At 42.5% G+C, this 12,729-nt stretch overlaps 1 protein-coding gene across 8 annotated transcripts in view; it reads left to right on the top strand.

Moving 5' to 3' along the window:
• Positions 1–12,729, top strand: part of Ncoa6 (nuclear receptor coactivator 6) — a 75,252-nt gene that overhangs the window by 59,209 nt on the left and 3,314 nt on the right. For 4 of the 8 annotated variants that reach the window (XM_013010950.1, XM_013010949.1, XM_013010952.1 and 1 more), the window contains one exon: positions 3,692–3,840. In XM_013010950.1, coding sequence (XP_012866404.1) covers positions 3,692–3,840 — 149 coding nt within the window. Of the gene's footprint in view, positions 1–3,691; positions 3,841–12,729 lie in introns of those variants that run through there. The other 4 variants (XM_013010953.1, XM_013010951.1, XR_001174834.1 and 1 more) reach the window with 3 other exon arrangements.

Raw genomic sequence — 12,729 nt, 5'->3', positions numbered from 1 at the left:
TGGCATGTGTAAACAAAACATTATGAAATTCCTGTGTGTGATTAGAACTCTATAAAAAGATAGATTTATTTGTTTAGAAATGGAATTTTTCCCAAAGCAAAGGATTGCACTGTAGTTTCTTAACCTTACTCACCTTTTTTATTTATTTATTTTTGGCTGCGGGGTTTGAACTCTGGGCCTGGCACTGTTCCTGAGCTCTTGTGCTCAAGGCTAGTGCTTTAACACTGAGCCATAGCTCTACTTTTTCTGGTGCTTGACTGGAGATAAGAGTCTCAAGGACTTTCCTGCCTGGGTTGGCTTTGAACTATGATCCTCAGATCTCAGCCTCCTAAGTAGCTAGGATATAGGCATGAGTTATTGGTGCCCAACCTCACTAAGCTTTATTAACTCTTAATCAGATTCTTTGTTGTGAGGGGCTGTCTCATTCATTATAGGATGTTTAGCAGCATACCTGGCCTCTACTCAAAAGATGCCAGTTAAAAAAAAAAGAGAGAGAGATGGGCTGGGAAGGTGGCTCAGTGGTAGAGTACTTGCCTCATATGCATGAGGCCCTGGGTTCAATTGCTCAGCACCACATAACAGAAAAGGCTGGAGGTGGTGCTGTGGCTCAAGTGGTAGAGCACTAGCCTTGCGCTGAAGAGCTGAAGGATAGCGCCCAGGGCCAGAGTTCAAGCCCCATGAGCAACCAAAAAAAAAAAAAGATAACAGTAACAGCTGATATGGTGTCATACCTATAATCCTAGCTACTTTGGTGGCGAGGATTGGAAGAATCACAGTTTGAGGCCAGCCCAGGCAAAAAGTTCATGAGACCCTCATCTCTACCAGTAAAAAGCTGGATATGATAATGCACTTCCGTCTTCCCAGCTATGCAGCAATCATAAATAGAAAAATAGAAGATCAGATCCTTCATTTGGTGGTCCAGATCCACATGAGCAAAAAACCAGAAACTACTAGAAAAATAAAAACTAGAAAGGCTTTGGTGGAAGAGGGTGTCTTAAGTGATAGAGCACCTGGCTAGCAGGCAAGAGGTCTTGACTTCAAGCCTCAGTACCATTAAAAAGAAGAAGTCTCGGGGCTGGGAAGGTGGCTCAGCGGTAGAGTGCTTGCCTTGCATGCATGAGGCCCTGTGTTCGATTCCTCAGCACCACATAAGCAGAAAAATCTGGAAGTGGTGCTGTGGCTCAAGTAGTAGAGCACTATCCTTGAGCTGAAAAGCTGAGAGATAGTGCCCAGGCCCAGAGTTCAGGCCCATGACCACAAAAAAAGAAAAGAAAGAAAAAGTCTACCAGGCTCACGCCTGTAATCCTAACTACTCAGGAGGCTGAAATCTGAGGATCACAGTTCAGAGACAGCCAAAGCAGGAAAATCTGTGAGACTTATCTCCAATAAACCACCATCAAACCAGAAGTGGCACTGTGGCTCAAGTGATAGAACACTAGCCTTGAGCTGAAGAGCTGAGGGACAGCGCCCAGGCCCAGAATTCAACCCCACAACTGACCAAAAAATAAAAAATAATAAAAATGTCAACAACACCCCTCCAAATCATGACAGTCAAAAATATCTCCAGGATTGGGGAAGGACTGAGGATATAGCTCTCATTTAGAGCGCTTGCCTAGGAAGATCTCAATCTGAAGCTAGACCTAGACAAAAACACAAAACGCTACTTAAAAAAGAAAGAAAGAAAAAAAGGCTGGAAGTGAGGCTTATGTAATAGAGTGCCTGCCCTGCCTAGTAAGTAGAAGGCCCTGAGCTCAAAGCCAACATGGGCAGAGAAGTACTAAAGAATCTATATTCAGCCGGTGGCTCACACCTGTAATCCTAGCTACTCAGGAGGCTGAGATCCAAGGATCTCGGTTCAAAGCCCACCCAGGCAGGAAAGCCTGTGAAACTCTTACCTCCAATAAACCACTAGAAAACTGGAAGTTGTGGTGTGGCTCAAGCAGTAGAGCACTAGCCTTGAGCTAAAGAGTTCAGGGACAGCGCCTAAGCCTAGAGTTCAAGCCCCATGATAGACAAAAAAAAAAAAAAAAATCTATCTCCAGTTTACCAGGAAAAGCTGGGCTGGAGGCATGGCTCAAGTGCCAGCCCATGAGCAAGCTGAACAAACATAATACCCCTGAGTTTAAGCCTCAGTACCAGCAGAAGAGAAAGAAAAGAGGGGGGGGAGGGAGAAGGGAAGGAAAGAATGAAAAGGAAAAGGGAGGGAGGGAAGGAGAAAGGATCACTGAATATTATAAATATATTCCCATAAAATGACTTATAACTAATTGTCCTAGGCTCGTAGTAAATGATAACATATATTCATAATTCTAGATACTATTTTGAATTAGTAGCAATCTTCACACTTTTTTTTTTGCTGGTTTTGGCACTGTCCTTGAGCCTCTCTATGTTCAAGGCTAGCATGCCACCACCTGAGACACAGTGCCACTTCTGGTTTTTTCTGGTTATGTGGTACTGAGGAATAGAACCCAGGGCTTTATGTATACTAGGCAAGCACTCTACTGCTAAGCCACATTCCCAGCCCTTCGCGCTTTTTTTTTTTTTTTTTTTGTGGGTTGTGGGGCTTGAACCCTAGGCCTGAGCGCTGTCCTTCAGCTCTTCAGATCAAGGTGAGCACTCTATGGCCTGAGCTACAGCACCACTTCCAGTTTTCTTGTGGTTTATTGGAGATAAGAGTCTCATGGACTTTCCTGCCCAGGCTGGCTTTGAACTGTGATCCTCAGATCTCAGCCTCTGAGCCACAAGCACCTGGCCCTTTGCACATCTTAAATAGCTTTTTCATTATTCTTTTTAAAAATTAGAACATCCAATTTTTAGGAAATTTTGTTTTTGTCAGTCATAGGGCTTGAATTCAAGGCCTGGGCACGGTCCCTGAGCTTTTGTGCTCAAGGATAGTTCTCTCCCACTTTGAGCCACAGCACCACCTATGGTTTTCTAGAGATTAATTGGAGATAAGAGTTTCATAGACTTTTCTGCCCTGCTGACTTTGAACCAGGATCCTCAGATCTCAGTCTCCTGAGTAGCTAGGATAATAGGTATGAACCACCGGCACCCAGCTTTTTTTAATTTTTTGAAAGGAAAATGATTACCTCAGGAAAATCAGTGGCAATTTGGGGGGGGGGGTCAGTGGCAATTTTTTAATGGAAATTGTTGGAACTTCTTTATATTCCTGTTTTCCAGTAAACTCTTCAGCATTATGCTTTATTTAGAATTTAGATTAAAAGTGTGAGCCACCAGTGCCCGGCTTTAATCTCCTACTTCATTAATGAAATTCTATCTAAAAAGCACTTTTTTACAGAAAAAAAAAGGGTGAAAAAGTAGAGCAGGTAGAGTTCACTAGACACTAATGAAAGTGAACTATAGGGCTGGGAAGGTGGCTCAGTGGTAGAGCGCTTGCCTTGCATGCCAGAGGCCCTGGGTTCAACTCCTCAGCACCACATAAGCAAAAAGAAAAAAAAAAAAAGAAAGTGAACTATAGAACTTGTGGGTGGAGACGGGAGGGACAGGGAGAAAGTGAGTGAAGGGAAGTCAGTGTACAAAAGGAAATGTACTTATTACCTGGCTCATGTAATTATAATTCCTCCCTCCGTATATCACCTTTGAAATAAAGTAAATTTAAAAATATAAATAGTACTTTTTTATGTGATTTGACTCCCTTGGCTCCTTAGAAACTTTGTTTCCTTTTTTTCAGCAGTGAGCCAAAAGAGATAGTTGAAAAATCTAAAACCCCAAGCCGAAGAAACTCCCGAACAGAAGAGCCAACTGTGGCTTCTGAAAGTGTGGAAAATGGACATCGTAAACGATCCTCTCGACCTGCTTCAGCCTCCAGCTCTTCTAAAGGTTAGCAGTGGGATGTAGCTACTATTTGCAGGTCAAATGGAGCAGCAGAGCACTTTGTTCTTCATGTTTGCTCTATTCCTTAAGCTTGGCTGGTTACTTGATTTTTTGCTATTTATTGGGTTTTTCATTTATTTGTCAGTTCATTTAACTATATGCTTTCTTTGTTCAGAAGGGCAATGAACACTGCTGAAAAGAACATAGTAACATAGCAGCTTGATCAGTCTGAGTTCATGATCACCTACTTCACATAGATCCTGATATAGCTCAGCTATCTTTTCCTGTGAAAAGGATTTTTTCCTAACCTCTATTCTTTTTTTTTCCTGTTTTTGAGAGGATGGAGTCTTGTTATATTATTCATAATGGCCCTAAATTTGTGATCCTCCTGCCTCAGCCTCCCATGTGCTAGGATTACAGATGTTCACCATCATACTTAGTGTCTGTACTCTATTTTATTCACTTATTTTTGTGTGTATGTACCTGTCCAGGAGCTTGAAATTAGGGCTTGGGCTCTGCCCCTGAGCTCAAGCTCTACCATTTGAGCTATAGCTTCACTTCCAGTTTGGGGGTGGTTAAATGAAGGTAAGTCCTGTAGTCTTTCTTGCCCAATCCAGCTTCAAACTGTGATCTCAGATCTCAACCACTTCAACTGAGCCAACCAGCTTCCTGTATTCTTTTTTTTTTTTTTTTGCAAGTCTGGGGACTTGAACTCAGGACCTGGGCACTGTCCCTGAGCATCTTTGTATGCAAGGCTAGTGCTCTACCATGTTTGCCACAGAGCCACTTCCAGCTTTTTTTTTTTTCTTGAGTAGTTTTATTGGCGATAAGAGTGGACTTTTCTCCCTGGGCTGGCTTCAAACTTGGATCCTTAGATCTCAGCCTCCTGAGTAGCTAGGATTACAGGCGTGAGCCACCGGTGCCCACCTGACTTTCGTGTACTCTTTTTAAACTTTTAACTCCTACTTTTTCCACTCGCCTTTGATAAAGGCACTGACATATTCACAGAGAAAATAGAACTCTCTCTATTTCTTACTACCAAGACTTAAAAGTTACTAATAGCTTTCTTTGTTGCTACTATAAGCTGCCCCTCCTCAAGTCTAAGGCTAATGCCTCAACTTATGCCTCTATTCCTCTTTTTCCTGACATTAAGAAACATTAAAGGGGGCTGGGAAGGTGGCTTAGTGGTAGAGTGCTTGCCTTGCATGTATGAGGCCCTGGGTTCAATTCCTCAGCACCACATAAACAGAAAGAGCCAGAAGTGGGCCTTGTGGCTCAAGTGGTAGAGCACTAGCCTCGAGCTGAAGAGATGAGGGACAGCGCCCAGGCCCAAGTTTAAGTTACACAACTGACCAAAAAAAAAAAAAAAGAAAGAAACATTAAAGCCAACACTGGTGGCTCATGCCTGTAATCCTAGCTACTCAGGAGGCTCAGATCTGAGGATCATGATCCAAAGCCAGCTCTTGATAGAAAAGTCCCCATAAGACTCTTTATCTCTAATCAACCACTAAAAAAACAGAAATGGAGCTGTGGCTCAAAGTGCTAACCTTGAGCAAAATAGCTCAGGTACAGCACCCAGGCTCTGAGTTCAAGCCCTACAATAACCAAAAAAAAGAAAATTACTAGATTTTTTTCTTCTCTCTTGACTGCTGTCTCCTTTTTTGAGTTAACTCTTCTCTTGGCTTCTGTGACCATGAACTATCAGTCATTTTCTGCTATCTTTGACTGTTCATTTTCTGTAGATGTTGATGTTTCTCAGATTTCAACTCTGAGTCACCACCATTACCACTTGCCCCTAACTGATCTCACTCATGCTCTCCTCCCCCTTCTCTAGTTATAGTCTTTCACATATGATTTAGAAAGGTAGATTTCTAGAAATTTTAGACAACTATATGCCCAATCCTGACAGGATCTCAAATTCAGTGTGTCTGAAACAAGCCTTGTTATCTTTTCCCTCCAATGTCAGGTCCTCTATCAATGTACTACCATCTATCCAGACAAGTCCACCCTGACACTTTTCTCTTTTATCTTCACATCAAACCCAACCCCCAAAAGCTGCTGATTTTATTTCACCCACTGTTTCTAGTATTGCTGTTCTCCCCATTTAAAACCCCATCAGTGATTTTTCCATTTAACTTGGATTAAAGTCTAACAGCCTCAACACGGCCTACCAAGGTCCTGGGTAATCTGACCTGTCATGCCCTCCCACTCCCCCACCCTGAGTCATCTTACCTCCCTCAGCAACTCAGACATGCTGTCCTCATCTCTAGGCCTATTTGCATATGTGGAGCTATTACAGGGAGCACTTTTCCCCCTCCCAACCTTCTTCTCTTCCTTAACTTCCCACCCTTCCTTCTTAGTTCAATAATTACTGCTATGAGGGATCATAGCAGGCATAAGCTGACACAGTTATAACATACATGCTTATTTGTGCAATAGGTAATTAATACTTAGACCATATTTAGGAAGAAGATTATGCCTAGGTTTGTTCACTGCTGAGTTCCAGGTGCTTAGTATACTGTCTAATACAGAAAGTTATTGAATCAGTAATTATTAAATGAACACCCATCAGATACTTTTTTTTTGGGCGGGGGCTGGGGTGGGAGGTTAGTCATGGGGCTTGAATTCTAGGCCTGGACACTGTCCCTCAGTTCGTCAGCTCAAGGCAACACTCTACCACTTGAGCCACAGTGTGCCACTTCTGGTTTCTGGTGGTTAATTGGAGATAAGAGTCTCACGGACTTTCCTGTCTGGGCTGGCTTTGAACTGCGACCCTCAGATCTCAGCTTCCTGAGTAGCTAGGACTACAAGTATGAGCCACCAGTGCCCGGCCCATAAAATACTTTTTAAGAACTTACTAGATATTAGGTACCAAAGAGTGAAAAGACAGAAGTTCTGTCTTCACCACATTGAAAGATTAGGCCCAATCCTAAGCGGACTGGGCATTTATCTTACAGGTTTATTCCACATGTAGTCTCAGCATTCTGAAAGATGGAAGTAAAGGAATCACAAGTTCTAGACCAGCCTGGACTACATAGCAAGAATCTACCTTGAAAAGGAAAGGGGAAGATAGGGGAGAGAGGAAAAGGAAATGAATACAGTGTGTTGTTGAATATGGCAAAATTACATGGTGCTGTAAGAGCATATAGGGAGTGTCCCTCCGCTCAGGAAAGGCATTTTGGAAATAGGGTCAATTAAGCTGAGTCCTGAAGGATGAGAAAGAGTTAGCCAGGCTATGAGTATCAGCATATTCTAGGCAAAAGGTATACAGCATGTGCAAAGGCCCAGAGCTGAGAAGGTATGCTACTTCATCCTCTCAGATTATGCACTGGCCTTGAGTAGTTCCATTTGGGGAAGAGCTAGGATCCTGGCCGAGTTCCTGATACCAGCAGGACTAGGGAGAAACAGTGAGTTACTATTAGGATGGCAGATTCTGTGAGTATACCAACACTATTGACACTGATCTGAGGGTTCAGCTGTTGTTGGCAGGTCATGTTTCTGGGTAGGAGGAATGCCATATGCCTCATAAGCCTCCCAAGAGTAAGCTACAGTCTGCAGGTCAAATACAGAGGGTAAAAAGCATTGTTGGAAGTAGTGCCTCTTACTTCAACCTGCTAGAGAGTGAGAAGAAAGCTGGTGATGGGGAATAAGAGGTTTATTTTATTTACTGGTATACTATATACATTACAAGCATGGTCCACTTAGTTATCTCACTCCTGGCTATAGAAATGAAGCCACCAATTTTTTTCTTCTCTGAGAATCATCTCCTAAGCAGGAAGGAACTTGTTTGAAAAGAAGCATACTTAGTGGTATACTAAAGTGTTAAACAACTGGGCCCTGGTGGCCCACGACTGTAGTCTTAGCTATTCAGGAGGCTGAGATTTGAGGATCTGGCTTGAAGCCAGCCCATGGAAAAAACCTTGAAACTCCTATCTCCAATTAACTAGCAAAAAGTCAAAAGTGGAGAGCACCAGCTTTGAGTGAAAAAGCTAAGCAAGAGCACAAGACTTGAATACAAGCTGCAGTACCTGCACACACACACACACACACACACACACACACACACACACGTATACATACATACAAGCATGAAAGGGAAGGACATGAATGCCTATGGGAAAATCTACTTACCCTCTGTTCTTGTAGCCCCTTACTTTCCCAAATACTCAAGGTCTTTGAGGCTATAGAATATGATACATAATTATCTTATGTGGGGCTTGAACTCAGGGACTGTGTGCTGTCCCTGAGCTCTTTTGCTCAAGGCTACTCTACTACTTTGAGCCACAGTGCCACTTGCAGTTTTTGTTGTATTTGTTTGTTTGTTTGTTTTTTGCCAGTCCTGGGCCTTGAACTCATGTCCTGGGCACTGTCTCTGAGCTTCTTTTGCTCAAGGCTAGCACTCTACCACTTGAGCCACAGTGCTATTCTGGCTTTTTCTGTTTATGTGGTGCAGAGGAATCAAACCCAGAGCTTCATGCATGCTAGGCACGCACTCTACCATTAAGCCACATTCCTTGCCCTAAGGACAGATGTTTTAACACTAGTGCTGTAGAGTAGTACATATTAATCCAAAACTCTGTTTGGGGTGATTAATTGGAGATGAGTCTCTTGGGAACTTTTCTGCCCAGGTGGCTTCAAACCACAATCCTCAAATCTCAGCCTCCTAGCCTCCTAAGTAGCTAGGATTATAGGTATGTCACTGGCATCCAGCTTTTTTTTTTCCTATACTAGCACTCTACTACACAGCTCCACTTCTGGCCTTTTGGTGGTTATTGGGAGATAGGGGTTTCACAGACTTTCTTACCCAGGCTGGCCTTGAACCATGATCCTCAGATCTCAGCTTCCTGAGTAGCTAGGATTACAGGCATGAGCCCAGAGCCTCATGGTGGTATTATTTGCTGTGCACCAGAAAGAATCTAAGGAGCATCTGAGACAGTTTAGGAGAGATGCACAAATTAGGGCCACTCTGCAAAGAAATGCCAACCAGGAACAAGAAATCTGGAACCTATTTTAGAGAGGGGTCTAGAGTTGGGGAAAGGGCTGGATGTAGTCCCAAGATGGTAATAGTAATTTTAGAATACTTGCTGCATCCAGACTTTGAGGCTTAACAACTGGCTTAGAAGGGACCATCATGACTTTGTGAGCTTATATGGAGGGGTAGTAAGAGGCTCTGTATGTCTGGCCAGCCCTACAAGTGGAAAGTTATTTGTAAATTCCCACAACAGTTTCATACCTTTAGGCTATTATTCTCTAACTGTCCAAGGATAAGTTACCAAGTTACTTTCATGTCAGAAATCAATACTGTAACTGTTTGGGATTTTAAGTGTTAAAACTCCTGTATTTGGTCTGGGAAGGTGGCTCAGTGGTAGAGTGCTTGCCTTGTATGCATGAGGCCCTAGCTACTCAGGAGGCTGAGATCTGAGGATCGCACTTTCCAGCCTGGCTGGAAAGTCTGTGAGACACTTATCTCTTATTAACCACCTCCAAAACTGGAAGTGGTACCATATTTATCTTGAATGAAAATGCTCAGGGACAGCACCCAGGCACTGAGTTAAAGGCCCATGGCACATATCCCCCCCCCCAAAAAAAAAATTAAGGCCAGCCTGGGCTATACAGCAAGACCCTCCTGGGGAGAGATAGAGCTGACTTCTAATATAATATACTATCTAATGCTGGGTACCTGAAACATGGAAGTGTGTTCCTGAAGAATCTATGCTTTTTACAGTTTGAAGAGGGGAAGATTATTGTCCTTTTTGCACTTTAGTAAACAAAAAATCAGAAATATTGTGTGTTTTTTATAAAAATCTTGTAAGCTGAGAAATACCATGAGTACTTTATAACAAGAAGAGTTAGTCTTTTGTATTAGGGGAATCCGTGACATTAATCACCGTGAGAGTGGTTTGCTTATATCATGCTGGCAATGACCTATTATTCTGCCAGATTGGAGCAGGTACAATAGATGATTTCTGGGCAGAGCCAAAGAGGCCCACATGGTTGGTTGGTCACTCTAATCCATTTTTAATTTTGGTGGATTTGGTCTCTATTTTTCATTACAAACAGAAAAAAATCACTGCCACAAATCAGTAAAGTTCTTTTTAAAATTGCACTTGAACTGAGAAGGTGGCTCGGTGGTAGAGCACTTGCCTTGCATGCATGAGGCCCTGGGTTCGATTCCTCAGCAACACATAAGCAAAAAAGAAAAAAGCTGGAAGTGGCGTTGTGGCTCAAGTGGTAGAGCGCTAGCCTTGAGCTGAAGAGCTAAGGGACAGCACCCAGACCCAGAGTTCAGGCCCCACTACCGGACCAAAAATAAATAAATAAATAATAAAATAAAATAAAATTGCACTTGACTGGGTATATTTTCACAGATGTGCAAATGAGAAGTCCTGCCTTCTGAAATTAATGCACCATTAACATAGAAATTATCTTTCTTTTTTTGTTTTGTTTTGTGCTAGTCCTGGGGCTTGAACTCAGGGCCTGGACACTGTCCCTGAGCTCTACCACTTGAGCCACAGCCCCTACCTCAGACTTTCTGGTGGTTAATTTCAGATAAGAATCACACAAACTTAAATGCCCATCCTGGCTTCAAACCAAGATACTCAGATCTCAGCTTCCTGAGTAGCTAGGATTACAAGTGTGAGCCACTAGCGCCCAAGTTCAAAATCAATTTTTACAAACATTTTAAATGATAATATAAAAGTACTTCCTTTATCATCACTCCCTGGGTATCCAAAAGGTGATTTCGCTTTTTGGCAGTTCTAGCACAAGTCAGTTGTTTATTGCAGGTGGCCCTATTCACTGATTCATCCTCAAAGGCAACATGCCAGTTCATTGAGTGCTTTAAAGCAGTGACAGATAGGAACAAGCAAAGGAGGAAGGGGAGCCTGGCATTGCTTAGTTCTCCACTCTCCACTTGATTCTTTATCTCATAACAAGGGAGAAGCTTCCAAATTTGATCTAATTGATAGATTTTTTTAAAGGGTGAACAGAGTCAAGACAAAACCTCATATATTTTTAGTGCAAATAACAAGTTTGCTACAGTGAACAGTAAGCTTTCATATATAGATATAAAGAATTAATTATGTCAGTAATCCTAGCTACTCAGGAGGCTGAGATCTGAGAATCACAGTTTGAAGCCAGTCCAGGCAGGAAAGTCCGTGAGTCTCTTATCTCCAGTTAACCACCAGAAAACCAGAAGTGGCACACTGTGGCTCAAGTGGTAGAGTGCTCACCTTGAGCTGAAGAGCTCAGGGACAGTGCCCAGGCCCAGAGTGCAAGCCCTACGACTAAAACAAAAGAAAGGAAAGAAAGAAGGATTGATTATGGGAAGTTGTGTAAAACTTAGTTCATATACATGAACTAAAAAGACCATTTCAACATCCTGTCAAATTTAATTCTTCTGATTAGTAAAAGATTGATAAACAAAAAGATTTTATGTATTTTTAAATTTTATTATAAAACTGCATAATTATATTTTATATATGAAACAAGCAAGCTGTGAAATGGCACAATCAATATGACCTCCCAATAAGAAGACATTTTTAAAATTTTTTCACTTACAGGACCTTAAAAACATTTCATAGGTCTCTTCTTAGAATTTATCTCACTTCTTGGTAATTACCGTAGTTAGCAGCAGTAAAAGTTTTGCTTTTTACATCTATGTATTTATGGGAGCTTGGGTTCATAGAATTTTATAATACAAAAGAAAAACTGCTTAGAACACTAAACATAAATAAGCAGGTCACTTTCTAGAAATGGATGAGTCTAATACCTCTCTCTCTCCTCTTCTCTCTGTCTTCTCTCTTTCTTTCTTCTCCCCTCTTTCTTCTCCCCCCTCTCTCTCTCTCTCTTTCTCTGTTGGTGGTGGTGGTAGTGATGGTGGTTGTGGATCTTGAATTTGGGTTTGGGCACTATCCCTGAGCTCTTTTGCTCAAGGTTAACGCTCTACCACTTTGAGCCACACCACCATTTCCATTTTTCTGGTGGTTACTTGTAGATGAGTCTCACGGACTTTTCCTGCCTGGGCTAGCTTTGAACCATGATCTTCAGATCTCAGCCTCCTGAGTAGCTAGGATTACAGGCATGAGCCACCAACACCCAGCTTTTTTTCTCTTTCTTATCCTCCTGCTTCCCATCTTATCTGGGATTGCAGGTGCAAAAGACCACACCCAACTTGCTTTTTGATTTTATACTGGTACTGGGCCTTGAACTCAGGGCTCCATGTTCTTGCTTGGCTTTTTCTCTTGTTGCTGGAGCTCTACCACTTGAGCCGTCCTTCCACATCAGGCTTTGTGTTGATTAATTGGAGATGAGTCTCATGGGCTTTTTGCCCAACCTTGCTTTGAACCACAATCATTAGATCTCAGACTCCTGAGTACCTAGAGTTACAGGTATGAGCCACCAGTGCCCCACCCAGCTTTTTTTTTTTGCCAGTCCTGGGACTTGAACTCAGGGCTGGGGCACTGTCTCTAAGCTTCTTTTGCTCAAGGCTAGCATTCTATCACTTGAGCACAACTTCTGGCTCTTTCTATGTATGTGGTACTAAGGAATAGAATCCAGGGCTTCATGCATGCTAGGCAAGCACTCTGCCACATTCCCAGCTCAACCCAGCTTATTTTTTTGAAATAGTCTCACTAGCATTGCCCAAGCTGGCTTGAAACTGTGATCCTCCCATCTCTGCCTCCCATTTAGCTGGGATTACATATAGATACGTGCCATTGTGCCTAGCAAATTATCTCTCATATTAATGTGCTAGGAGGTTTTTCTTACCTTGATGAGAAGTATTTAAAACACTATTTTTTTTTTTTGTCAGTCATGGGGCTTGAACTCTGGGCCTGGGCACTGTCCCTCAGCTCTTCAGCTCAAGGCGAGCGCTCTACCACTTGAGCTACAGCG

Source organism: Dipodomys ordii, unplaced genomic scaffold (assembly GCF_000151885.1).
Source record: "Dipodomys ordii isolate 6190 unplaced genomic scaffold, Dord_2.0 Scaffold13, whole genome shotgun sequence".
NCBI lineage: Eukaryota > Metazoa > Chordata > Mammalia > Rodentia > Heteromyidae > Dipodomys > Dipodomys ordii.
The sequence above is the reverse complement of the archived record's forward strand: the minus strand, read 5'-3'. Positions and strand labels throughout refer to the sequence as shown.